The sequence below is a fragment of the Lissotriton helveticus genome, chromosome 5_1 (genome assembly GCF_964261635.1).
Source record: "Lissotriton helveticus chromosome 5_1, aLisHel1.1, whole genome shotgun sequence".
NCBI classification, from domain to species: Eukaryota; Metazoa; Chordata; class Amphibia; order Caudata; family Salamandridae; genus Lissotriton; species Lissotriton helveticus.
The window spans coordinates 841882162-841909313 of record NC_136065.1 but is presented as its reverse complement, the minus strand read 5'-3'; the positions used below and the strand labels follow the sequence as shown (position 1 = coordinate 841909313).

Below are 27152 nucleotides of genomic sequence, written 5' to 3'. Positions count from 1 at the left end.
CATGACAGTGTTGGAATGGAGAACTGGTTTGGACTGGTGTGCCAAGCAGGAGGACTTTATTAATGTTGCTAGGATTTGTCCCCACAAATTCACAAAGATGTGTGGCAAATGGGGGGTCTACTATGGACTTTCGATACTATCTGAAGGCACAGCGCTTTTTGAACATGATACGATTTAATTACATAGAGGGGTGGGCGCAAACAGTTCGGGTTCTTTCCTTTACCGTGCAACGTGAATGTCAAATACGGAAAAGTTAATATCCAGTTTAACTACTGGCCCTGCCTGTTGATAAGCAATACCTGCGAGCCTTATCAATTGCTTATCTCAGTTTACTCCTAACCAGAGATAGCAAACTACTTTTGACAGAAAACACACCACGAGGTCCAAGCAAGCTGTTAGTTTTGCAATAGAGTAGCAGAGGTAGGCAACCGTATTCTCTTGCGAGACGTCTAGACTGGAACCTCAAAAATATGTCTATTCATTTTATCTAATTTCCTTCATGATTTTCCTTCGACTTCTATTTTTCCTTTCCTTTCCTTTCCTGTTTTCTAATTTCTTTTTTCTATACGTTTTCTCATATTCATCATGCCTAATCACATTTTTCTATTTGTGTTTTTTTTTGCTCTGGTTGGATGAATGCCTGCCTCAAAGTATAGATAAGCAATGATGTTTACACTATGTAAAATTAGATTCCAAAGCTTTAATGTAGATTGACGTTCCTAAAGAGCCTGAATAATAAGTACATTTCAAAAGAACTTTGTAGTTAGAAATTTCCATGCTAAAGGGAATACATAGATCGCTAGAGGACTTAACTAATCCTCTACAGAGAAATAAAGGTTCAAATCTTTAGAGGACTTAAGACGTAAGGGCCTACGATGTAGAGCCAACGGGATAGCTCAGTGAGTTGAACACTCGCTGATGACAAATGCAGGGATCTGGAGGGCTTGAGTTTGAATCGCAGCAAGGCAGAATCACCTTCCATCCTGCAGATCTCAGTAAACGGAGCTTGCTAAAGTTAATTGCATCATTTGGCAACAGCAGAAGTGCAGTGTAAGGCACTATTTAAACAAGCATTGGCAATGCCAATTGGTCCCGCTTAGCTATGTTCAGCAAGCGACTCAATCCGCTTTTGCCAAACCCTGAGCAGCTATGTTAAAGTGCTAGAAACCAATGTAAGATTAGCTTTCTGTACTTTCAATATGGCCACTGCACTTTATGATGCAATGTGCATTGCATCATCACCTGCGTTGGCGCAGTAGAAAGACTATCATCATGTGCATTGGCACAGTTGAGGCACGTATAGAAAGAAATGTTTTCTCTGCTTTTTAAGTTTTTAACATAGCTGCTGGCAGTCGGGGATCATCAAAGGGATATATCCAAGGGGTCCTGAAGAGCAACATCTGGTGCATTGGCTAGTTCATAGAGAACGCATGATGGAAGTTTGTTCTAAAAAAGAAAAAGCATGCACTACGATGAACAGATAAAAAAAAACATAAAGTAGTTCCATATTATCAAGAGCAGAAGGCTACAATACAGCAACCAATCACAAATATGGTGAAAAGACCATGGCTCCAGGTTGAGGGACAAACATAGTAGAGACAAAAAAGCAACAAATCACAATCACAGAATTGCAAGTGACAATATAGCTGTCCAATAGGTTAGGAAAAATTGGCTAGCAAAGTATACGATACAATGTTGCCTGCAATGCACAGACAAAGCTGCCATAGCGAGACTACAAAAGCAAGCCATTACTATGTCTTTCATTTTTCCAAGGGACATAAAACAAACCTGGTTAATTATAAACCTTAACAGAGGTATGCAATAAGAAATCAGCATTTTTTACCAGTATTGAAAAGCAAAAAATATGATTACGATTATTATCATTCATATTATTGTCATTATTTCCCCTTTAATATTATGAGTCTAACAGAAGCAAAAGGATTTTTTTAAATTGTTCTGCTGTTATTTCTATAACTGAAAAAAATGTCGTTGGTCGGTGTGGAAGTCATCAAACTCCTATCGCTATTCGCCACCGCTGCTGTTTTTTGCAGTTGTGGGACAATGAGTTTGACTTTCCAGTTTGCAGCTCCTGGGCATGTCCGTTCCGGATTTTTTAAAGTTGTGCTGACATGATTGAAACACATTCTTCTTCTAATAGTTTGTGCTGAACAGTTTTGTTTTTATTCTCAGGAATAAAAGTGTGCCCTTCATTGTACCCCCGAAATTTCACGGGCGAGACTGGGTGGATCTGAAGAACGGAGAGCGGATTCAAGATGACTGTGAGCCCTACGTCGCCCCCGAGATCATGCCACGGTCTTCCTTCCACGCTCTGGGTAAGTAATGCATGTGTGATGTGCCATGTCCAAGGCTGTTAGGGTTTCATGGCACAGTATTAACATGTGTCACTAAAGTTTTTGGGGCGCTGCAACATCCGCCCCAAGGCCATGTAACACAAACTATGAACTAGTGTAATAAAACAGCACAACCATTTTGCACTATTTTCCTGCTTGTGTATGGTGGACCAAACAGTTTTTCCTCAAGTCAAAACTACAGACAGGTGTTTGTCTCGGGGCAAAAACAAGAAAATGAGTTGTGGAACCATTATTAAACACGTATAACACATTTGTTGCTTGGTTATCATCTTACACATATCTATAGAGTTGCTTTTTTTTATTTCCAAGAATTTTATTGAGATTTTTGCTTGAAACAAACATAAACCAAACAAAGGATAAAACAACCAAATACAGAGGAGGCATACTTTGCATGAGGTGTCTGGAAAAACCCAAGCTTACACAAGAAAAAAGTAAATCATACATGAAACACACCTGGCAGAGGAGGATCAGTAGCGTAGGATTGTGATAAAACACATGCATTACAAGTGACTATGTTAAGACATTATAAAGAAATAACGCTCCAAATGTGACATTTACAGACATACTTAAGAACGTACCACAGTTGATTAAGAAAGCATTTAAAGACACTATATAAAGAAAAAAGCACACAGATCTTGAAGTATTGTTGGAGGGTGGGAGCAAGAGTGACATGTGCGCACTGCTCGTGGTACCGTAGGGGGAAGAGGTAGCAAATATTTGACTGACAAGTGGAGGAGAAAGTAAGGTGTATATTCAGGGTGAGGACTCGTGGGAGTTCAATGTTAGGGAAGTAGGTGTCAAGCTTCTCCCATGTGATTTTCAAGGGGCGTACTGTAAGGCAACGTTGTCAGCGCCTCTTATATGTGTAATTCAGTTGAGCCAGGACTTGAAGGAGGTGGCCGCAGTGGATTTCAACTTGGTAGGGATGGACCTACATGCTGCTGTTAGCAGAATATCTAGTAGTAGAGCATCGTTAGGGCAGGTTAGGCAAGGGTCAAGAAACCCCATACTGATAGTTTGGAATTTGCGTTTAATCTGTAAGTCAAAAAGTGACGAGAGAAACCCGTATACTCTGTCCTACAACGTATTGATAGTGCTGCAGGAGGAGAGCATGTGGTAAATAGCCAGCTTCTTTATTACATTTCCAACAAGTTGAGTCATCTTAAAGCCTAACTTTATGGAGGCAGGAAGATGTCCTAAACATGTCTATGCTGGAGCCATACCTTAGAATGGGAGAGTGCTGGTATTACATTATGAGTAACGACCGGTTTCCATATCGAGTTCCAGTCCTCTTGGCAAATAGAGTTATTTTTGTTCCTTTTCGTTGTATGCCCCTGTTTAAACGTGTGGAGGTTGGTTGTAATAGTTTATAGAAGTGAAGACCTGGTCGCCCCATCTGTTGGCAACAACAATCAATTTAGGAAGGGAGGGGTCTTGGGAATCTAGATTGGGCTCAGATATACAGGATTTATGTTTAAGAAAATCGTAAAAATCCATGTTTTCTAGGTTAAATTGAATCTATAGTTCTCTAAAGGAGAGTGGGTTGGTTTTTGGGCCTTATTGTGACAAAAAGTGGATCCCTTTAGAGGAACAAGTTTTCCAATAAAGTGGAGTGCCCTTTATCCCAAATAGCGTGATATTCCATAGAGAAACCATGTTAGAGTACTTTATCGGAACTTTCAGGTTTGCGTCTAGTATTACCAAAGCCTTTTTGATGTTTTGGAAAATTTGTTTCGCCGGTAAGGAGGGTTTATGTTTAGTGGAGAGTAGCATAATGGGATGAGAATCTTCTAGAATTGCTCTTTTGACTAGAAGCCAAGCTGGAGTGTAGTCCTGTGGAGGATAAAACCACATGTAGCAGTTTAGCTTGAATGCTGTTTGGTAGGTTCTGAGGTTTTCAAGGGTTTCTCCTCAAGGGAGGTGGGGAGATTTAGGTTTTTGAAGGAGGTCCTGGGACGTTTATTTTGCCAGATAAAGGCATATAAAACTTTGTCTAGTCTACTGTGGAAGTCATCTGAAAGGGATAGTAGGAGCATGGATCTAAGGTAATTTACTATAGGTCTTATTATCGTTTTTATGGCATCCACTCTAGATAATGAATTTAGGATTCCAGCCGTCGAAAGTTTTGAACTTTCTGTAGGTTCATCTTCTCATTGGGCTTGGGGTATCCATTAGTTCTGCATGCAATTCTATCCCTAGATATGTTAGGTCACCAGATTGCCATGCAAGGCTGGGGTTTCCTATGACTTCATTAGAGCAGATTTTAATTAGGCCTTTCACTTCCGAATTGTGTATTGAGGTTGTATTCTATGCTATGCTAGGGATTTGTAAAGCACATGGCTACCCAACGGCCTCCCATCATTGAAGATCATGTCCGTCACAGAGGTTCAGGCAAGCCACTCATTCAAAAAGATATGTTTTGAGCAGTTACCTAAATATTATGTTTCTTCCTCGGTCATCCTCAGGGATAAAGGCTGCGAGTTCCGGAGCCGTGGTGCCAGGTAGTTGAACGAATACCCTCCACTCCTGGATTTCTTTATTTTTGATAGTGAAGAGTATATGGTCTGCAGAGCGTAATCATTTTTGGGGTTATAGGTAGTTAGCTGCCACTGAATCAGAGAAGAAATTTTATTTTAAATCACTCGGTGGGCGAAACAGGGGGATTTACATTTGATTCTCTTGAGAACCATCAGACAATGTAACCCTGCCAGAGCGGTCAAAACAGAGTGATGCTTTGGAATCTTTAACAGAATGAGGGCTGCAGAATTCTGAACAATTGAAAGGCGCTTGATCACATATAGAGGGCTTCCCAGGTAGACTGAGTTGGCATAATCAAGGCGGGAGAGCACTAGGCTGTAAACTATTGTTCTTTGAGTGGCCTGAGGTAGCCAGCTCAAAACCTTCCTTAAGGTCCTGAGTAGACCAAAGCAGCTGGCAGCTAGTTTCTTAACTTGGACCTCCATGGTAAGATGGCAATCGATCCAAAAACACAGACTTTTTATTTCAGTTTCTTGGGGAGGAGGGGGGTAAATCTCCTAAATAGTTAGGCCTTGTAATTCATTTCAGAGGGAGGGGTTGGTGCCACCCACCAACACCTCAGTCTTGTCTCCATTAAGTTTAAGACTGTTACTGGATATCTAGTCTGTGACATCTCTGAGAGAATTGATAATCTGGGTGGTGTGAGCTGTTGGGTCAGGTGATAGAGAGGTGGTAATTTGGTTATCATCCGCATATGATACAATTGAAACACCATGTCCCATTATGATGTCTGCCAGTGGTTGAACATAAACATTAAAAAGGGTGGGACTTAAGGATGAGCTCTGTGGCACCCCATTATCCAAGGTGAGCCTTTTCGAGCAGAATATTTCCTCCCAAACCTGAAAACTTTTATTCTGTAGAAATGAGGCTTTAACCATTTAAGGGTATTAACCACTATACCAGCTTCTTCCGGTCTCCTGATAAATGTCTAATGAGACACTGTATCGAATGCAGCACTTAGATTGAGAAGTATAAATGCTGCTGACCCATTCACATCTAAAATCAATTTGAGTTCATGAGTAACGGCTAGCAGAGCCGTCTTGGTGCTGTTGCCTGCTCGGAAACCTATTTGGGTGTAATAGAGAATTCCTTTTTTCCCAAAGAATGAGGATAGGTTTTTAATAATGAATTGATCTGCAATTTTACCGATGTGGAAGCAGGGAGATTGGTCTGTAGCTTTCTGGAATTAATGGAGTGTTTTAGAAAAAGTGGTTTTACCATTGCATGTTTCCATGCCTGCGGTACTTCACTGCTTTTGAAATAATTGATTATGTTCGCCAGAACAGGACAAATAACTTTTCCCGTCTTTCCGAAGAATACTGTGGGGTGTGGAGTCCAAAGTTTAACCTGACTTAATTGATTTGCGTAGGCTTTCTATATCTTAGGTTTTAATTTTTGAGAAGGAGGTCAAATGCACCTTAACCTTCTCTCTCTCGGGAGAAGAGGTATCCTTAGGATTTTGAAATACTCTGGCAGATTTGCTCAATTTTTATTAACTTTCTATAAAAAGAAAGTGGCACAAATATTGCATCTGGCTTCAGATGGTGTTGATCCTACTAACTAAGTAGGATGCTTCATAAATGAATTTACAATTTTAAAAAGTTATTTTACTGAGTTGACTGAATTACGAAACGTTGTACTATAAAAGCTATCCTAGCTTTCCTGATAGCATAATGGTATTTTTTTTACTGTGTCCTTGTAAACTTTTTTACTGGCTGTGTCAAAGTGTTTTCTCCAAATTATCTCCTTGCTCTTAGATTCTTTTTTTTTAATGAGTAGCTCATTGGTGAAGAAAGGGGCCCACGATGACATGCAATTGTTTTTCTGAATTATTTTAGGAATTATTTGCTCTAAAGAGTTTTCTATTCAGTCTTTGCATATAGAATGCATCTAGTCCATATCTCATATGAAGTAGGAACAGAGCTGGAAAGTAGGCATTTCCAATTATACTAATCTGGTTTAGCCAAGTTTCGACGCAGCCTAGTAGGTGTAGGTTTACTTCCGATTTTGTTTAGTTAAAAAGGGATAATGTGATGATCCGACCAGTACAGAAGGATTTGGGTGCTTGTCCTTAACTCAGAAACGTTTGAAAATATATACGACGATCCAGGAGGTGCCCTTTTGAATGTGAGGGCTGCAGAACTCTCTAGTGAGCTGGTTAGCCTCTACGTTTTGAATTAGATTGTTTGCATTTGCCGGGAAACCAGAGCATAATTCTCAATTGTATTAATAAATGCTTCAATGGATGGGCGAGCATTATCTGTCATATTCAAAATGTTGTCCATGTACGCCTCTACCTTAATTATGACATCATTTGAATTAACGCCGGATATTCTGGATATTTTAGAGGAGCAGCTAACTAAAGAGGGGAAGAGAGGACATCTCTGTCTAGTGCCCTTCTCTAATTTGAAAGATGAAGAGACAAGGCCTCCTGATCTCACTCTAGTGCTGGAGGTACTGTACAGGGGCATTACTATTTTGATAACGTCATTTCTAAGGTTGTATTTTGCTAAGGTTTCATTGAGAAAGACCTACAAGACTTTATCAAATGCCTTTTTGACATTTATTGTGATGGACACCATTTCAGAGGGCAATGTTTTGGCTCTTTCTAGTACATGACAAGGTAGTCGGGTATTATCATTGACATTTGACCTTTCATAAAGCCTACCTGAGATCCACTAATCAGTTTAGGTAGGAGGAACTGTTCTAGGCATTTGGACAAGATTTTGGTATATATATCTTGGCATCTAAATTAATTAGGGAGAGAGGCCTGTAGTTTTTTTGCTAGGTTTAGGTCTTTACCGTCCTTTGGGATTAAAATATTGAGGCTTCACTTACTGTTCCAGATGTGGAAACAAATTCAGCAAAATGGTGTAAAAGGTCCACAATTATGGGGATAAATGAGGGTGCAAATGTTTTGTAAAAAATGTCTCTTAAGCCAGCCGGGCCTCAGTCTTTGCTTGATTTAAGGGATTTAATTGCTAGTTGTATTTCTTCTACACTGAGGGAAGAGTTAAGTTTCACTCTGTCTGCCTGGGACAGTTGTGATAGATTTAGGTTGCCTACATAGTATCTGCAGGACTCGGATAAGATCTGAGAGTCAGCCGGGTATAAAGATTCGTAGGATTCTTTGAACTTGTCTAGAATCTTTAAGGGATCTATTTGTATGTTACTCAGTTTATTTTTGATGCAGTTAAATTGCTTTTAGTTTTGTTTATGTTTAAGATAGGATGCAAGCATTTTCCCTACACTATTTGCCTCACAGAGTTTCAGGCCCTTGAATTTGCTAATCCAGACCACTGCCTTCTCAATTAATTGTCTGCAGTATTCATATTATTTGTCCATTTAAAGTGTGAGGGTGCTGGAGTCAAGATTTGCGATGTGGAGAACCTCAAGTTTCTTAATTTCATTTTCCAGGGTGCCTATCTTATTGTTAGGTTCTTAACTTAGTTTCACTTGAATATCTATTAATGTGCCCCTAATTGTAGGTTTTAATGTGTCCCAAAAGGTAGGTATCGCAATATCAAGTGAGTTATTTTCTTTGATATAATTAAGGATAGTCATTTCTATGTACAATGTGTGGCCGTCATCTTATATTGACTCTTCATTAAAATGCCAAATGCTATTTTTGGTTTGGTGTTAGTCCCTGTGATTGTCAAAGATATACAAGAATGGTCTGATATTAGTCAGGAGAGTATGTCAGTCTGGTCAATGAGGTGAGTGTGGGCATTCGATGTGAGTAAGTAGTCAATTCTCGAATATGAGGAGTGTGGGAGTGAGAAGAAGGTGTAATCCTTGGTGTCAGGGTGTTGCAGTCTTTAACAGTCCTTCAAAATGAATCTGGTGCAGCTATTTAACAAGGACTTGTGACATTTTGAAGAGTGGCAAAGGGATTTCGATTGTCTGTCTGGAGGTAAATTAAAGGGGACATTAAAATCTCCAGCCACTTTCATTATTTCATCACCAGGAATATTTTTAGGGAGTCCCAGAAGTCTGGCACATCAGCATTTGGGACATAAAGGTAGAGGAGGTAAATGTATTTTCAGTTCTGGCTGAGTTTTGTGTAAGCTAGTCCACCCTCCTCATCATTTTGATGAGATATTAGAGTGAGATTTGAGTTCTTTGAGATAATCGTTATGACCCCATTATTTTTACTTATAGCGGGGAAACAAATGCCTTCACTTGCCCATCTATTGTTAAGTAAGGCAGCTTCTCTCTGGCCAATTTTAGTTTCTTGGAGTGGTATAAGATCTCCCTTAAGGTTAAAAGGGTAGTTCTCAATTTGTTTATTCTTGACTGGGTGTTTAAGGCCTTTACCTTTCAGTGACGCAATTTTCAGATTTTGTACTAAGGTTGGGTTCGTTATCATGCGATTGACGGTGACTGATTAAGTTTAGCGTGTCAAGATCATCAAGTTGTGGGGAGACTGAGATGCAGTGTGTCACAAGAGGTGAGTGGTGTATAGCTTGTGTCCTATGCTCACTATGGCATTGAACACTGTTTAAACAAGGTTTGAGTCGTGCATACTGAGCGTAAATTAGGTTTAAAATGAGCCATACTTCGCTGTCTACATAATCCTTGGTGCAGTAAAAATAATCCAAGAAACCAATACAGGTACTAAACATACGGAAACATCAGAAAACAAACGGAAGACAAACCCACAAAAAAGACCCCAAACTTTCCCCTACACCCTACCCTTCCCACTGACAAGAGGTAAATTTGAGGAGACAACAGAAAGACGCCAGCCCTTGGCCTTCAGAGCAGTGAATACATATCAACTTGAAAGGTAATCAAAAGGACAACCTTTGGTCATAAGTGAATTAGGTATGAAGAACACTCTTGCATATGAGCATCCTTTGAAGGCACTACGGGTAACTTATAGGGTAGACTTCCATGTTAGTTGGACTATGTTGCATAGCGGAAAAACCGGTGTGAGGAAACAAGTGATTTGTAAGAACATGATATTACGTGCATTCTCTGGAATGTAATGTGGTGCAGGTGTAGGTCTAGGTATGGGTGTGTGTCACAGGCTTATGAAAAGATTTGATATAAGCATGAGCAGTTTTTGACAGAGGTTATGTATTAAGAAGTTCTAAAGTAAACAACCCGAGTGATCAGAAGGATCAGTGAACAGTGAAAGGTAATATGGAAAGTAGACATATAAAGTTTGTAACTAAGCTACTAACAGTCAACAATAGAGAGTGTGTTAACCTCCAATCAACATGTTGTCATATAGACAAGATAAGACAAATAGATCAGATTCTTATCCATAGCGAGAATGGAAAAAGTTCTAGCTAGAGTTGCGTGTGCATTAGAATCTCCGGAACATCAGATTTTTCTTTTATTAGAACATGAGAGTTGGGCTTCCATATCATGATCATCCCGTTCTTCTAAGAATGTAGAGATGTCATTTGCATCTGAGAAGATATGGTGTCTACCATCCACCTGAATACTGAATCTTGCTGGGCCAGCAAATGAGAATAGTAGGTTCAACTTTCTAAGACGAGGTTGTAAAGCCAAGAAACCTTTCCTCCCTTCGACTGTTGACTTTAAATAGTCCTGGAAAATGTATATTTTATGGCCATTCCAGAAGATATTATTATGCTTGCGCATGTAGCCGAAGATCAGTTCTGTGTACTGGAAGCTGAGCAGTTTGCCGATGATCTGACGAGTTGTTGATTTGTTTGCTGGTTTGAATGAAGGAAAACAGTGGGCAGATTCAAGTTCAAATTCTTTGGTGAAGGCTAGGCCGGTGGCTTGTGGAAGCCATTTTTCCAGGAATGTGATGCAGAAGGTTTCAGAGTCCTCTCAACCCTCCAAGATACAAAAGATTTGCAGGTTGCCTCTGCTGTTCATGTCTTCCACCTCCGCAACCTCTTTGTGAAGGGTTGTCATGGACGTTCGGAGTATTTTGAGTTCTTTTTCTGATTTGGATGATGCGCTTTCACAATGTTGATTCGTTATTCTGCATCTGAGAGCTTGTTGCTAATGTTACTGATGTTCGCTCTTACAGTGCTTAGTTCTAATTGCATCACATCCGTATTTGTTTTATGGATATTGTTTGATTATGGACGTCAGCCAGTTTTTTTAAAATCATGGTGGTGTTAATGCCCGTTGTTCCTTTTATCAGCGAATCTGGAGGTGGGTTATCAACCTTGGATCATTTTTGTGATGATTTGAGGTATTTTTCTGCCATGATTTAGGCCTCAGCAGTTTCACAACTGTAAAAGTGGTAGAAAGGCTCAGGGTTACCAGACTATTGTGCCAAATGGTTCAAAAAAGAGGCTAGGAGTGCGTAGAGGGAGGCAGAGTGGCCAGCAAGAGAAGTGATCTGCTGTCTAAGTTTAGCCTCACTGTGTCTGAGAAGGGTCAGTGAGATTTTATTGTATTTGCTTCGCCACTTGTTGTTCTGCATAGCAGTATGGTTTATCTACAAGATTTCAAAGTTACTGAAGTGTGAAACTATTACTCACACATCCTTTGACCAACATGTCAATATCCGTGGCGGATTCCAACCCTGCATTAACGTCCCAGGTACAAGAACAGTGTCAACAGTATCAGCGGTTGGAATCGAACTATGGGAGTAGGGTAGTAATTGTTTTAGGCCTTCGTGCTGAAAATCAGGCCAGGGTGACTACAGGTAATGCTCTCTGTGGTGCCATATTAGGGTCAGGCGTACCGGCATGTCGAAATGGCGGGTTACAGCGGTGTAGTTGCGTCGCCGGTGGCAGGACGATGCTGGTGCGTGTGATATGCTGAACAGTGCCGCAGTAAGGGAGTGAAAAAAGTTGACAGATAAAAATAAACCATTTTGGCTTCAAAAATCATGAGTCCGCCCATTGTAAAATCTGCTTGCAGGCCTGTAACTATAGAGCAGGAGTTTCAGTGGCAGCAGACAGAATGATATCCAGATTACTAAAATAATGGTTATATTTTGATAGTAAACCTGTCTAGGGAGACCAGGAGTGTTTTTTCCTTATTTGAAATAGGGTCCATGGGGCCCATATTATTCTACTGTCTGTCTGCATTGACAGTGTTTAGCGATCTCTTCCCAAAAATCGGCATTCATTACCTAACACGTGTCATTGCATTAAGATATTGTCTGTGAGGTCTCTCTTTTTGTAAATGAACACAAGCTTACTTTAATTTCCCTATGACCATTTATATTCTGCAACAGCAGGACCACTTGGGTTTAGATTTCATCAGCTTAGTCACCAGCTGTTCCTTTCCATTCAGATAGCCCTACTCATCTTTGCTTGTCTGTATCAATTTTGAATAAATTCCCACTTTATCCTCTTTGTTCAGATGGTGCATACTCCAACCTACTTCAGAGACTAATCACTTAAATTCCTCCTTATTATACTTACAGCCAGAAGCATGTTCCACACCAATCCCACTTTAAATAAATACCACCTACATCTTGTTTCTTCCTTCCACTTTTCCCTCTCATGTATGGGATGTTTTGTTCCCATGTTTCTGCCTTGAGTTCTTATTGTACTCTTATTTACATTACCCTGCATTTCCTCCTGCTTCCCGTAGTTGCTTTCCCTCCCCACTGCCATCTTTGGTACCACTTTTAGAAATTCTCAAAAATAAAGCCTTTGCACTTTCCCACCACAATTAGGCTGTACAGCTCCATAAGTGCTTCTTTGCACCTCTCTCAGGAATCCCTGTTAACTGATCGCATGTTTACTGTTTTGCCACTTTGGGTTGTCTTGAAATTCTCAGTGCTTTCACCTAGTCAATCATTAATGTATAGAGTGACTTATCCTCCTTGAGGGTGTCCAGGCGCTGGGTTTCTGGGCTTAGTCAAAGAGCCAGGTCTTGAGTTTCTTCCTGAATTCCGGCAGCAAGGGTGATTTTGGGATGTGGAGGGCATTCTAGGACTTGGGAGCGAGGTGAGAGAAGGAGCGTCCTCCACTGTAGCTTCAACGAATGCGCAGAGTATGTGCTAGGGCAAGGGAGGTGGAGCAAAGGTTTCTGGATGGTTGGTGGAAGTTCAGGCAGTGGTTCATGTACCCTGGTCTTTGGTCATTTAGGGCATTGTAGGTAGCTTGAATTGGCATCTTTTCTGGATGGTGAGCTAGTGGAGGGTCTGGGTGAAGTGGGCCTGTTTGTTAAGGTTCAGGATGAGTCCGACTGCTGAGTCCTGTATCGCCTGGAGCCTTCTTATGAGTTTGATGGTGGTGTCTGCGTACAATGTGTTGCCGTATTTGAGATGGATGGTGATTAGGGCTTGCGTGGCTGTTTCCCTCATGCTTGTGGGGAGCCATTTGAAGATTCTTCAGATCATGCAGAGAGTGTTGGAGGCCGAGGAGACAGTGTTGATCTGGGGTTTAATGGTGAGTTTGCTGTCCAGGATGAGGACAAGGTTGTGGTCGTGGTCTTTTGGAGTGGGGGTTGGTTCGAGTCCCACAGGCCACCAGGTTTCATTCCAGAGGGAGGTATGGCTGCCAGAGATCAGCAATTCGGTATTGTAGATGTTGAGCTTCAGGCAGTTGTCCTTCATCCAGACTGCGACGTTCTTCATGCAGTTGCGGAAGTTGGTCTTTGTTGTAGTGGGGTCTGCTGAGAGCGAGAGGATGAGCACGGTGTCATTGGTGTAGGATATGATGCTGATATCAGGGGTTCTGATGATGTTGGCTAGCAGCGTCATGTAGATGTTGAAGAGGGGGGCTGACGGATGAACCTTGGAGGATGCCACACATGGTGCTCTTGGATTGCGAGGTTAGGTGGGGAAGCGGATTCTCTGTGTGCGTTCCAGGAGGAATTATGCCATCCATTTTAGTGTGTCTCATTTGATTCCAATCTGGTGCAGTCCTTTGATGAGTGTGGGGTGGGAAATGGGGTTGAAGGATTTGGAGAGGTTGAGAAGTATCAGGGAGGCCAATAATCCTCTGTAGAGTAGGTTGCGGATGTCATCAGTGATGACAATCAGGGCAGTCGTGATGCTGTGGTTGGCTCTGAAACCTGATTGGGAGGGGTCTAGCATGTTGTTTCTCTCCAGGTGTTTGGTGAGCAGAAGGTTGATGGCCTTCTGCAGGACTTTGTTGGGAAACAGGAGTAGTACGATGGGGCGGTAATTCTGAAGATAACTGGGGTCTGCAGAGGGTTTCTTGAGGAGAGGTCTGACAGCGTGTGTGAGAAGTTGGCCTGGTATATGCTGTGCACTAATTAAAGTGAGCACCTTGCAAAAGTCCAAACAACCCTTATGGTGATTTCAGAGGTCAAAGATAACCTTATAAAGCTATCCAAGTGGTAGCTGTGGAGAGCAGCCTTCAGGCTTAGTCTTGAAGGAATGATAAGCAGCTTGTTTTTATCAGAATGCAACCTTATAGTATTGGTTAAATGAAAGTAGAACCACACAGTAGTTATAAAAATAAGTATTTATTAATATAACACTCTCTGGTATGACACAGTATCTCCTACACGGAGATAATCATAAGGCATATAATACTTAAGCACAGAAATGATTGGAAATAGCATGAATACACAGTGGGCCCCGGGTGGGGGGGACAAAACTATAAACTAAAATAGTAGAATAAGAACCACGACTCGGGTCAAGACAGTGTCTAGAGTACGTAGAATCGCTGGGACCCCAAGGAACCACCCAAGGTGAGTAAGTAGAGACCCCACTGAGGAAGGATTCAGTGTTGGTAACATGACCGCATGCTCCGTACAATTCTATGGGTAAATCGCGGTTGAAGTTCTAGAGTTTAAGGACCCTTCCCAGTGGACTTTGAAGAAACGTTGTGGAAGTTAGGAGGTTGGAGAACCACCCCACCCGTGGATACAGATGTACCCAAGTTACCTATCCCAGGGGAGCCGGGTGCAGAGGTCAGAAGTGGCGTCGGAAACCGCCGTCAAACCCAATGGAGGTCTTAGAAGAAGAGCCGCTGCTGGAAGGAAGAAAAGTGTCCATTGGAATCCAAAGGTGGATTCTTGTTGAAGAGTATCGGAAGCTGAGAGGAGGGGATCCCAGTGTATTGAGGAAATGATTACATATACTTTAAATGCAATTAATCAACAACAAATGTTTCTATCCACACAGTTTAATTCACAGTGGGATAAAGTATATCCGATATACATCATGTAAAAAACAATCAACTGTATTATACGTCATACAGTGCCCCAGGAAGGGAGAAGGAACGTGATAGTGAGGAGATCGTGAAGTGGTGGGATTAAGTGACAGTAAAATCAATCTTTAAAGCACTTATTCATGCTATCAACAAAGTAGCAACAACTTGCATGCAGCATAGTGTTATTATTCAAAGAAAGGCATACGACACAGAGTAACGTGTATATACAAATTGTTGGAGTGAAGTTGCCACAGTAAGAACAAACAGTCGACGTTTCGACCCTCTTGTGGTTGCAGGATCGATTAACCTTGCTGTGGGGTCTTCATCAGGACCATAAGGGGAGAGTTGGGGCAAAGGACCAAAGATCCGCGTGTCATCGGTCTGGGGTCTGGCAAATTGATAGGATGGAATCTGGTGGCGTGGCGCTGCATCAACTGCTAGCGTCTTGTTAGAAGGATCGGTAATTTCATAGATCCGTCTTCGAGAGTCGAGATGAGTTCGGTCCAAGTGACTTGCTAAGGCTCCGTGTGCCTTAGCAAGTCGACTGTTTGTTCTTACTGTGGCAACTTCACTCCAACAATTTGTATATACACGTTACTCTGTGTCGTATGCCTTTCTTTGAATAATAACACTATGCTGCATGCAAGTTGTTGCTACTTTGTTGATAGCATGAATAAGTGCTTTAAAGATTGATTTTACTGTCACTTAATCCCACCACTTCACGATCTCCTCACGATCACGTTCCTTCTCCCTTCCTGGGGCACTGTATGACGTATAATACAGTTGATTGTTTTTTACATGATGTATATCGGATATACTTTATCCCACTGTGAATTAAACTGTGTGGATAGAAACATTTGTTGTTGATTAATTGCATTTAAAGTATATGTAATCATTTCCTCAATACACTGGGACCCCCTCCTCTCAGCATCTATTCAACCCAGGTCCCAGTGACGTATATGGGTAAACCCCCCCTTGTTCATAATCGAAGAGTATCGGAAAGCAGAGGAGGCAGAGTCTGGATCACTCAAGAGTGACCACGGGCTAGCTTGATGAATGCCCACCAATGTCGGGTGCTTCAGGTGCGTTGATGGAGGTCTTCACTCTGCAGCTACGGGGACCAGAAGATGTAATGGACAACCATGAGCTGGCTATGAGCTGTCCCACAAAGAATGTCGGGTGCTGAGGGGTCGGTGTCTGGAGGGAGCACCAAAAAGCCCTGGCAAACGCAACCCAAGCAGAAGGTCAAGGATCCATACGGTTTGGAACAGCAAGGTCCAGGAGACTCACTAAAGCGAGGGGAGTAAGGGCACACATGGAGCAATCAGGGGAGCCCAAGAAAGGTAAAGTTGACCCTCAAATGGACCCAAAGGCCGGAGGCACAGGAGTCGTGAGAGGACCTCAAGCGATTTCGCCAAACACCAGCCCACGGTGCACTCGGTGCAAGGAGTCCAGAGTTCTTGGTAGAAAATGGTGCCAGAAGTTGGGGCTACTCAGAGCCCAATGCACTTGTTCAGAAAACACTAACAAGCATATGCACTTGCAATGTATGCAGTGCACAGGGATTCAGGTTTTGCAGCCCCCACAAGGGAATCTGACCTCAAACTTGGTGAGAGGGCAGCTCGGACCTCAAAGGATATAGAATCTCATGATCTGTGTTGCTGAAGTCTATGGACTCTGTAGGAGCTCAGGGTCAGCAGACCGGACAGCAGTGTTACGGTGACTGTGAATGCAGGGGAGTGACTCCTTCGCTCCAAGGGAGATATCTTCAGTTGTCCTCAATGCTCCACAGGTCCTGCATGGTGCCTGTGTGGTGCACGGGCACAGACGATGTTTCCGACTGAGAAGGAGATGAAGTCGGGCCCAAACGAAGTCCAGCAAAGTCCAGAGTGTCCAGACGGTCGAAGTTCAGTGGTTTCTGGTTCTGAATCTTGTCCACGTCGAATCTAGGGTCCTACAAGCCCTTTTGTACCCACTGGAGAGGGTTGGACACATTCAGGTGACTCTTCCATGGGGGAGGGTCAGGCCAATGGGGAGGTTATTCCCCTGTCCTTTGTCCAGTTTCACACCAGAGCTGGAGCCAATGGCTCCCAGGATTGGTTTGAACTGGACTATGCTCAGGGATGCCAAATGTGCCCCTCATGCAGACTTTCAGTCGCCTGCAAGCGCACCCACCCAGGCCTAATACACTAAATCTTGTCTTGGAGGTGGTCACACCTCCCTGTGACAGGATGCCTATTGTTCTGCCTTCCCCTGCTCTGGCTTGGCTCAGCAGCAGGAGGGCATAAATGTGTCTCTGGTCGGCAGTAACCATATTGTTCTGTCTGGGACTAGAAGGCTGGTACCGGGAATACCAGGGGCCCCACAAATATCGCTTCTGAAGGGTGGGATCCTACCTCCCACGATGGTTGCCAGTGTGGGGGTAGGATTCCACCATGTTTGATACCAAACACAATAGGGTATGTCTAAGCCGTTTTAGAGTTGGTCATCACGTGGTCACATAATGCCACTCTATATGTCGTAAATGGTTGATTTACTAACAACCCGGGAGAATGGACTCCGTAGGCTGCAGGGGTGTTCTGCTCCTGCAGTGGCACCCTCTCACTTAGAACCAAGCACCCTCCCTTAAGGATTATTAAGGCCTGCTATAGGGGTGTCTGATAGGTTTTAAGTGTAGTGAACCTTAGATATAGTAAACCTATATCTTAAGTAAGTGATGCATGCACCAACTTACACACGCTGCAATGGCAGGCCTGTAGTTCCATTTTGTATGGCCTCTCATGGGTGGCATAATACATGCTTCAGCCCATGGAAGGCCTCTGGGGTAACTATGCCCTGGGTACATGGGTACCATTTACTAGGGACTGACAAGGGTACCACAGTTTCCAATCTGGAGTGTACCTAAGTACATAACATAGCAGTGTAGAGAGAAAGCAGATAGACTGGGGTCCTGATTAGCAGGTTCCCAGTCAGACTAGTAAAAAACAGTATTACATTCAACAAAGAGTGGGGGTAACAATACGAAGAAGATCCTACTTTCTTACAGCATGTTTTCATATGTCTGAAAAGGTGGCTTTGGCAATGGTAATGGATGTGTTGAGGATGGTGGTGAGTTGTTGGCTGATCTCATCGCTTCCTGGGTTGTAAAAGCGATGGGAGCATGGGTAAGGGTGTACTTCTGAGTAGATGGAGTTCATTCTGGCTGTTGTGTCCCGTATGTTGAGTTGTTCCCATACAGTGAGATGGTGGTCGGGGAGCTTCTGTAGGAGGTGAGGCTGAGAAAGTGGGGGGCTGAGCGTTGGGGTCGATGTTCCTGTAGATGGTGAATAGCTTGTTGTAGAAGTGATTTGCTAGAGCGTCACAGAGTTCCTGTCACAGAGGGATGGAGTTCTCAGTGGCTGCTGGGAAGGAGAAATCTCTGTCGATGATTGTGAGAAGTTGGCCTGATGTGCAGTGCTCACTATTCTAGTGATCACTATATATCAGTCCAAACAACCCTTATTGATGATTGGTTGTAAGTCAACCTTATAGACCAGCTATCCTAGTAGCATGGATACGAGCAGTCTAAGGCTAAGACTCTAGAGGGCGTGTTAAGCCAGCTGTTTTACCATCACATTACCCCTTGAACACCCAGTGAAAGGACACCACACAAGTGTTATGAAAATAAACAGTGTATTTATTAGAATCACAACAACCCTGTACTCTTTATGAGGACAGGGTGCTAGGCACACAACAAAACTCTTACGAAAATACTTAAGTTAGCACGGTATACACAAATGCCCGAGGGGCACGAAAAACCATATACTTTAAAAGTGGAATGCGAAATTACTAGCAGGTAAGTACAGTACTAATAGGCTTTGGAATCGCTAGGACTTGACTATAGAATCGTTAGATTACTTCTAGGAGACCTAGGGGACTCGGGTGCAGAGTGTGCACTCTCACGCGGGATGCGGGACAAAGTCTATGGGAGCTAGTAAAGGCAAAGTTAGTGTTCACGGGCGAACCCGACCTGGTAGGGAGAAAACGACAGTGGATCCTGACCCTTGGATAGTGAGGCTATGCTGGGACACCGAAGTGCCGAAGTTACCTAGCCCAGGGGCTGCAGCTGCATAGGTCTCAAAAGACGTCGGGAATCCTCGTTGCCGGACCAGGAGCCTGGAAGAAAGATGCTGGCAGGCGACCAGTGAAGATTGTTCGAGTTGATCCAAGCCTGGATCTGGAAGAAGGATGACACCTGAAAGCAGAGGGGACCAAGTTCGTGACTACTAGCCAGTAGTCAGTGGGCACCAGGAGGGCACCGGATGGTAGTCACCTCGACTAGGTGAGTGGGCGACGCTGGCTCTGCAGATCTCACGGACCAGGAGGCGTTGTCGGCGACCAGGATGGAGAGGCGAGCTGTCCCACGATGGATGAAGCTGTCGGCGTCGAAGTTACCCAGGATTGGGCAACAAGCCTTGGCTAATTCAAGCCCACGCGGTGGACTCAAAATGGCGTCTTGAGTGGACCAGGAGGGTCCGGGGTGCTCCTCTTCTGGAAGGGAGCAAGGGCCAGTCTGGAGCAACCAGACCAGCAGCAGAAATGTCGTCGGGTGTCGTTCAGAAGGCCACAAGCCAGCGGGCTAGTAGCCAAACAACGCAGTGAGCAGCAAAAAGCAGAAGGGCCCCACGCCGATCGTGGAGATGCTGGGGGGCTGCTCTTCGGTGCTGGAGCTGCTCAGGGTTGGGGCTTCTCGGACCCCAAAGCACTCACCAGGAAATTACTCGGCGGGCTTGCTGTGCAGAAGTCGTGCAGTCTTGAAGATGGCCGGTTCCTCGAGGTCTCGTCGCACCCACGGTTCTCAGCTTGGCTGTAGAGGTGGGTAGAGGTCAGAGGTGCCAGGGAAGCCGGTTCTCGTCGAGCTGGTCAGTCGGATTCCGGAGGAAGGACGTGCAGCAGACCGCAGTGTTCTTGGATGGTGCCTGCGGATGCAGGGTGACTACTCCTTAGCCACAAGGGAGAAATCTTAGGAAGAAGTCTTGAGTTCCTTTCGTAGAAAGTAGTTTCAGGATTCAAAGATGATCTGATTTGGAAGGGGGCCAGTCCCTACCTTTATCTGGGAAAAGGGGGCTGGCACGCGACTAAGTCCTGCCCTATGGGTGGGACCAGGAGGGGGGTGGTTACACCCACTTCCTTGGCGGGCTTTTCCCCAGCACAGGGTCTGGAGTGTCCCTGGAACTGGTTAAAGCCAGCCTATGCACAGTGAGCACCGGGGTGCCACGAGCAGTCACCTTCCTCTGTAGCCCTGCCTACCTACAATACACAAAATCCTGTCTGGGACGGTGCTGGCACCGCCCCTGGCAGGAAACCCTTTGTCCTTATCTCCTGCTCTGGGAGGACTCCCAGCAGCAGGAGGGCAGACTTGTGTCTCGGTGGCAGCATCCATTTTGTGGAGCTGAGGCTATGTTTGACTTTAACCGGGGTTACAGGCTACATGCATGTCGTGTCCCTCTAGAAGGGTGGAATGCTAACCCCGTCGCCAGAATTGGCGAGGGGTTAGTATTCCAATTCGTATGACACCTTACTCGACATGTTTTGATAAAGCGATACCAGAGTTGGCATTTAACCGCGAGGATTATAATGCACTTAAGAGTACATGGTATGCGATATCATGGAAACGGCTAAGGGATAGATCCCGAAAGCCGCAGACAGGCTCAGCTCATGCCAGAGCACTATCTCACATGATTCCAAGCACTCTGCCTTCAGGATTGTTAAGGCCTGCCATAGGAGTGACTGATAGGAGATCTGTGTGTCCATTTTAGGGTTAGATATAGGTATACTATATCTAAAGCAAAGGGTGAGTACACCACCTTGCCCCAGCTGTCGTGCAGCCAGTTGTGTCAGTTTAGTTAGTCAGCCCAGGGGTGGCATAATACATGCTTCAGCCCCTGGGAGACTTCTGGGTACACCTCAGCCCTGGGTACAGGGACTTGGAGAGGGCCCAGTGCCAATTCAGTACCTAAGTACAATTTGGATAGAGAGAACAGCTAGGCTGTGGGTCTGATTAGCAGGCCCACAGCCAGGGAAAGTCGTAAACCAGTGCAGCAAAAAGCAAAAATCTGGGTGATCATAGGATTGCAGACCCTACTCTCCTACAGGACCCCCCCCAAACTTTGGGACAATAAACTAACCTTGACCAGGTGAGTCTTCTTGCTCCAAGTGGAAATACCTGGAGAGCCCATCAGCGTTGCTGTGATCAGTACCAGGTCTATGCTCCACTGTAAAATCCATCCCCTGTAGGGAAATGGACCACCTAAGCAGTTTGGGGTTTTCACCCTTCATCTGATTTAGCCACAAGAGGGGCTTATGGTCTGTCTGAATGGTGAAGTGAGTGCCAAACAAGTAGGCCCTCAGCTTCTTCAGGGCCCAGACCACAGCAAAGGCCTCCCTCTCAATAGCTGACCAATTTTTCTCTCTGGGTGTCAACCTTCTACTAACGAAAGCAATAGGCTGATCATTACCATCAAAATTCAGTTGAGACAGAACAGCCCCCACACCCAACTCAGAAGCATCTGTTTGGACAATGAATGGCTTGGAGTAATCTGGACTCTTTAGGATAGGTGCTGTGCACATGGCCTGCTTTAGGTCATTGAATGCTTTCTGACAGCTTGCTGTCCACTGAACTTTCTTTGGCATCTTTTTGCTTGTCAGGTCATTAAGAGGGGTCACTATGGACCCATAATTTCTGACAAACTTCCTATAGTACCCAGTCAGGCCCAAGAAAGCTCGAACTTGAGTCTGGGTGATTGGAGGAGTCCAGTCCTTGATGGCCTGTATCTTACTCTCCAGTGGCTGAACCTGGCCCCCACCTACAAGGTGGCCCAGGTATACAACCTGTGTCTGCCCTATCTGGCACTTTGTGGCCTTGATAGTGAGGCCTGCCTTTTGCAGAGCCTCTAACACTTTCCTCAGGTGGACCAGGTGATCCTCCCAGGTGGAGCTAAAGACAGCAATATCATCAAGATATGCTGCACAGAAGTCATCCAGCCCAGTGAGGACTTGATTCACCAACCTTTGGAAGGTGGCAGGTGCATTTTTCAAACCAAAGGGCATTACCACAAACTGATAATGCCCACCAGGGGTAGAAAATACTGTCTTGGGTTTGGCCTCCTCAGCTAACCTGATTTGCCAATACCCAGCTGTCAAATCAAATGTACTTAAGAATTTGGCAGAAGCCAATTTATCTATAAGTTCATCTGCTCTTGGAATTGGGTGGGCATCAGTCTTAGTGACTGCATTGAGGCCTCTGTAGTCTACGCAAAACCTCATCTCTCTCTTACCACCCTGGGTGTGAGGCTTTGGCACTAGAACTACTGGGCTAGCCCAAGGGTTATCTGAGGGCTCAATGACTCCCAGCTCCAACATTTTCTGCACTTCAGTTTTGATGCAGTCTCTAACATGATCAGGCTGTCTGTAGATTTTACTCTTGACAGGCAGACTGTTTCCAGTGTCAACATCATGGGTACACCAATCAGTTTGGCTGGGTGTCAGAGAGAACATATGTCTGTAGGATTGCAGGACTTGCCTGCAATCCTGTTGCTGATGTTCAGTGAGGCTGCCACAAAAGACAACACCATCAACTGATCCATCATCAGGATTCTGAGTGAGCAGGTCTGGGAGAGGGTCACTCTCTTCCTCCTGTCCCTCATCTGTGGCCATGAGCAAGCTCATGTCCTTCCTGTCAACATATGCCTTGAGCCTGTTAACATGGAGCACTCTGAGAGGGCTCCTGGGAGTTCCAAGGTCCACCAAGTAGGTAACCTCTCCCTTTTGCTCAATGATGGTGTGGGGCCCAGACCATTTGTCTTTCAGAGCTGCAGGGGCCACTGGCTCCAGCACCCACACCTTCTGTCCTGGCTGGTACACAGTCAGAACAGCCTTTTGGTCATGCCAAGCTTTTTGAAGTTCTTGGCTGGCCTCAAGGTTTTTGGATGCCTTCTCCATATACTCAGCCATCCTGGAGCGGAGACCAAGTACATAGTCCACTATGTTGGTTGCAGGCTTTTTGAGAGGTCTCTCCCATCCTTCCTTCACCAAACACAGGGGTCCCCTTACAGGATGCCCATACAGAAGCTCAAAAGGGCTGTAGCCAACCCCCTTCTGTGGGACCTCTCTGTAAGCAAACAAGAGGCAGGGGATCAGGACATCCCATCTTCTCCTAAGAGTTTCAGGTAGTCCATGAATCATCCCTTTCAGGGTCCTGTTGAATCTCTCAACAAGCCCATTGCATTGTGGGTGGTAGGGTGTGGTGAACTTGTAGTTCACACCACACTCCTTCCACATTGCAGTCAGATATCCTGACATGAAGTTTGTACCTCTGTCAGAAACGACCTCCTTTGGAAAACCCACTCTGGAGAACACTCCAACTAGGGCTCTTGCCACCACAGGAGCTGTGGTGGTCCTCAGGGGAATAGCTTCAGGATACCTGGTGGCATGGTCCACCACCACCACCAGTATAAACTTGTGCCCTGATGCTGTCTGGGGTTCCATTGGACCAACAATGTCAATCCCCACTCTTTCAAAGGGAACCCCCACCACAGGTAGTGGTATGAGGGGGGCCTTTGTTGTGCCACCTGATTTACCACTGGCTTGGCAAGTGACACAGGAGCGACAAAACTCCTTGGTATTCTCATTCATATGGGGCCAGTGAAAGTGTGAGACAAGCCTGTCCCAAGTCTTTGTCTGACCTAAATGACCTGCAAGGGGAATTTCATGGGCCAAGGTGAGAAGGAAACCTCTCAGAGACAAGGGGATGACCAGCCTCCTGGTTGCACCAGGCTTGGGGTCTCTTGACTCAGAGTACAGGAGTCCATCTTCCCAGTATACCCTGTGGGCACCTGTGGCATTCCCTGCAGCCTCAGCAGCAGCCTGCTGTCTGAGGGGTTCAGGGGAAGGGCAGCTCAACTGTTCCTTCCCCAGGTCTGCTCTGGAGGGTCCCCCTGAGCCCAGAAACTCAACTTGATCAAGTTCAAGCTCTTTAGGCTCAGTTTCCCTCAGCTCTTTCAGATCAGCCTCCTCAGAGACTTGATCCTCAACCTGGGGCAAGGGGGAAGGCAAAGCCTTACCCTTACTGCTCTTCTTCTTGGAAGGTGTCTGGTCCATAATTTCAGGATCCAGCACCTGTTCAGTGGGGCATCTTCTGGCCTGTGACCTAGTCACAGCAAGCACATGTGCTGGCAAGCCTAACATCTCCATGTGAGTCCTCTGCTCCACTTCTGACCATTGTGATGACTCCAAATCATTGCCCAACAAACAATCAACTGGGAGGTCTGAACTGACTACAACTTTCTTTTGTCCCTTCACTCCACCCCAGGAGAAAGCCACAATTGCCACACTATGACTAGTAGTGACATTGCTGGCATTGGTCACCAGGAAATCAGTACCTGGCATGATCTGTCCAGGGTCCACAAAGTTAGGTGTCACCATGGTGACACTGGCACAAGTGTACCTATAGGCCTGAGACATTTTGCCATTAATCAAAGGCGTCTGCCTGTATTTGCCCAAAGTATTGGGACTTATCTCAGGGGACATATCCATATCCCCTGTACAGACAAGGACAGCCTGAGTGAGTGTGCCAACTAAGTTGTCAGACCCCTCAGTACCCAAGGTTAACCCAACTAATGCCTTGGGAGGTACACTACCACTACTGACTGTACTAGGGGGTGCAGTTGCCTTAGGGGCTGTAGTGGCAGGAGTTTGTCCTCCTCTTTTGGTGCACTCACTAAACCAGTGAGATTTACTTTTGCAGTACTGGCACCACCTTTTTGACTGGCCTTCTTGAGTCTTCTTCTTCTGGGAAGCCTGACCCCCACCCTCTTTGGTTTGTTGGGGACCTGGAGAAGACTTCTGGTCATTTTGTTCATTCTTAACATTACCCTTCTGGTCTGCTTTCTTCTGACCACCCTGGTTCTGGTTCTGGTTCTGCTTGATCCTTGTCCTGACCCATTTGTCTGCCTTCTTTCCCAATTCTTGGGGAGAGGTCAGATCTGAATCAACAAGGTGCTGGTGCAGCAACTGGTTCTGACAATTCTTTAAAATTTGTTCTCTCATCATTAGATTATACAATCCTGTGTAATCTGTAACCTTGCTACCCAGCAGCCAGCCCTCCAAAGCCTTAGTGGCACAATCCACAAAGTCAGACCAGTCCTGAGACTGAGTTTTCTGGGTGTCTCTGAACAGCAACCTGTACTGTTCAGTGGTTAAACCAAACCCATCAACCAGTGTATTCTTCAGGACCTGGTAATTGTTAGCATCCTCTACTCTTGTAGTGAGGAGCTTATCTCTACCTTTACCATCAAAGGAGAGCCACAGTATAGCTGCCCACTGACTCTGGGGAATGCACTGCACAGTGCAGGCCCTCTCCAGAGCAGCCATCCATTTCTGGATATCATCCCCTTGCTTAAAGGGGGGCACTATTTTAGTCAGGTGTTTAGTATCTAAACCCTTCTCTCTATCTCTTGGGAGATTGCTGCCACCAGTGGGTGCTAACCCACTCATCTGCTGCTCTCTAGCAAAGGCAAGCTTCTCTTTGGCCAGGGCAAGTTCTTCCCTTTCAATCCTCAGTTCAGCTTGTCTCATCCTAGCCTCATGCTCCCTTCTCTGAGGGGAAGGAAATCTCCTCTCTGGAGGATTCCTTCTCCCCTGAGAAGAGGCATTAGAGTGCAGAGATCTATTGGAGTCCCTAGAAAGAGATCTATCTCTCCTAACTCCAAGGTTAGGCCCACTTAGGGTTAGTACTGGGGGTCCCCCAGATCCTAGCCCAAGTAAGTCTAAGTTGGCCCTGGTTAGCCTTCTGACTACCTCAAGACCTTTGTCTACCTCATCCCCAGAGAGTTCCTCCTGATCATCCTCTCCCTCAACTGCTGTGGCAGTGTTGGGGAGGTCTGGATCCCCAGAGGTTCCCTCTAAGGCTGGCATATTCTCATGTAACTGAGAAATCTTTTTGGCATCATATGTCTCTAAGAGACCTATCAGAAAGGGAATGGTGGGGTTAGACCCCTGCTTCAGTTTCCTGGAGACACAGATCTGTCTCATCTCCTGGAAGCTGAGAGCTGCATATCTTGAAGTGACCTGTGGAGGGTCAACACTGACCAGGGGAGTCTCAGTAGATTCTCCCTGGGTAGACATGCTTTTCTAGTGAGGTGTAAGTGGTGCACTTACCTACACTATATGTTTGCCTACTGATCCCTTGCTAGAGTTGTAGTTTAGGGTGTGCTAGGCCCTAGGAGCTACAACAGCTGGTTCAGTAGAACTCAGAGTATTCTAAGCTAAGTTATATGTACCTTTAGTACTTATGTGATCTTTCACAAGATATTCTTAGGATATGTGTGGTAAAACAACAGCAAGCTCAAATCCCAACCGCTGCTCACCAATGTGAGAAGTTGGCCTGATGTGCAGTGCTCACTATTCTAGTGATCACTATATATCAGTCCAAACAACCCTTATTGATGATTGGTTGTAAGTCAACCTTATAGACCAGCTATCCTAGTAGCATGGATACGAGCAGTCTAAGGCTAAGACTCTAGAGGGCGTGTTAAGCCAGCTGTTTTACCATCACATTACCCCTTGAACACCCAGTGAAAGGACACCACACAAGTGTTATGAAAATAAACAGTGTATTTATTAGAATCACAACAACCCTGTACTCTTTATGAGGACAGGGTGCTAGGCACACAACAAAACTCTTACGAAAATACTTAAGTTAGCACGGTATACACAAATGCCCGAGGGGCACGAAAATCCATATACTTTAAAAGTGGAATGCGAAATTACTAGGAGGTAAGTACAGTACTAATAGGCTTTGGAATCGCTAGGACTTGACTATAGAATCGTTAGATTACTTCTAGGAGACCTAGGGGACTCGGGTGCAGAGTGTGCACTCTCACGCGGGATGCGGGACAAAGTCTATGGGAGCTAGTAAAGGCAAAGTTAGTGTTCACGGGCGAACCCGACCTGGTAGGGAGAAAACGACAGTGGATCCTGACCCTTGGATAGTGAGGCTATGCTGGGACACCGAAGTGCCGAAGTTACCTAGCCCAGGGGCTGCAGCTGCATAGGTCTCAAAAGACGTCGGGAATCCTCGTTGCCGGACCAGGAGCCTGGAAGAAAGATGCTGGCAGGCGACCAG

At 45.0% G+C, this 27152-nt stretch overlaps 1 protein-coding gene across 2 annotated transcripts in view; it reads left to right on the top strand.

Annotated features, from left to right (window-relative positions):
- LOC144754950 (synaptotagmin-15-like) overlaps positions 1 to 27152 on the top strand; it is a 724047-nt gene that overhangs the window by 322966 nt on the left and 373929 nt on the right. For both annotated transcript variants that reach the window (XM_078643310.1, XM_078643309.1), the window contains exon 3: positions 2191 to 2333. In XM_078643310.1, coding sequence (XP_078499436.1) covers positions 2191 to 2333 — 143 coding nt within the window. The remainder of the gene's footprint in view (positions 1 to 2190; positions 2334 to 27152) is intronic.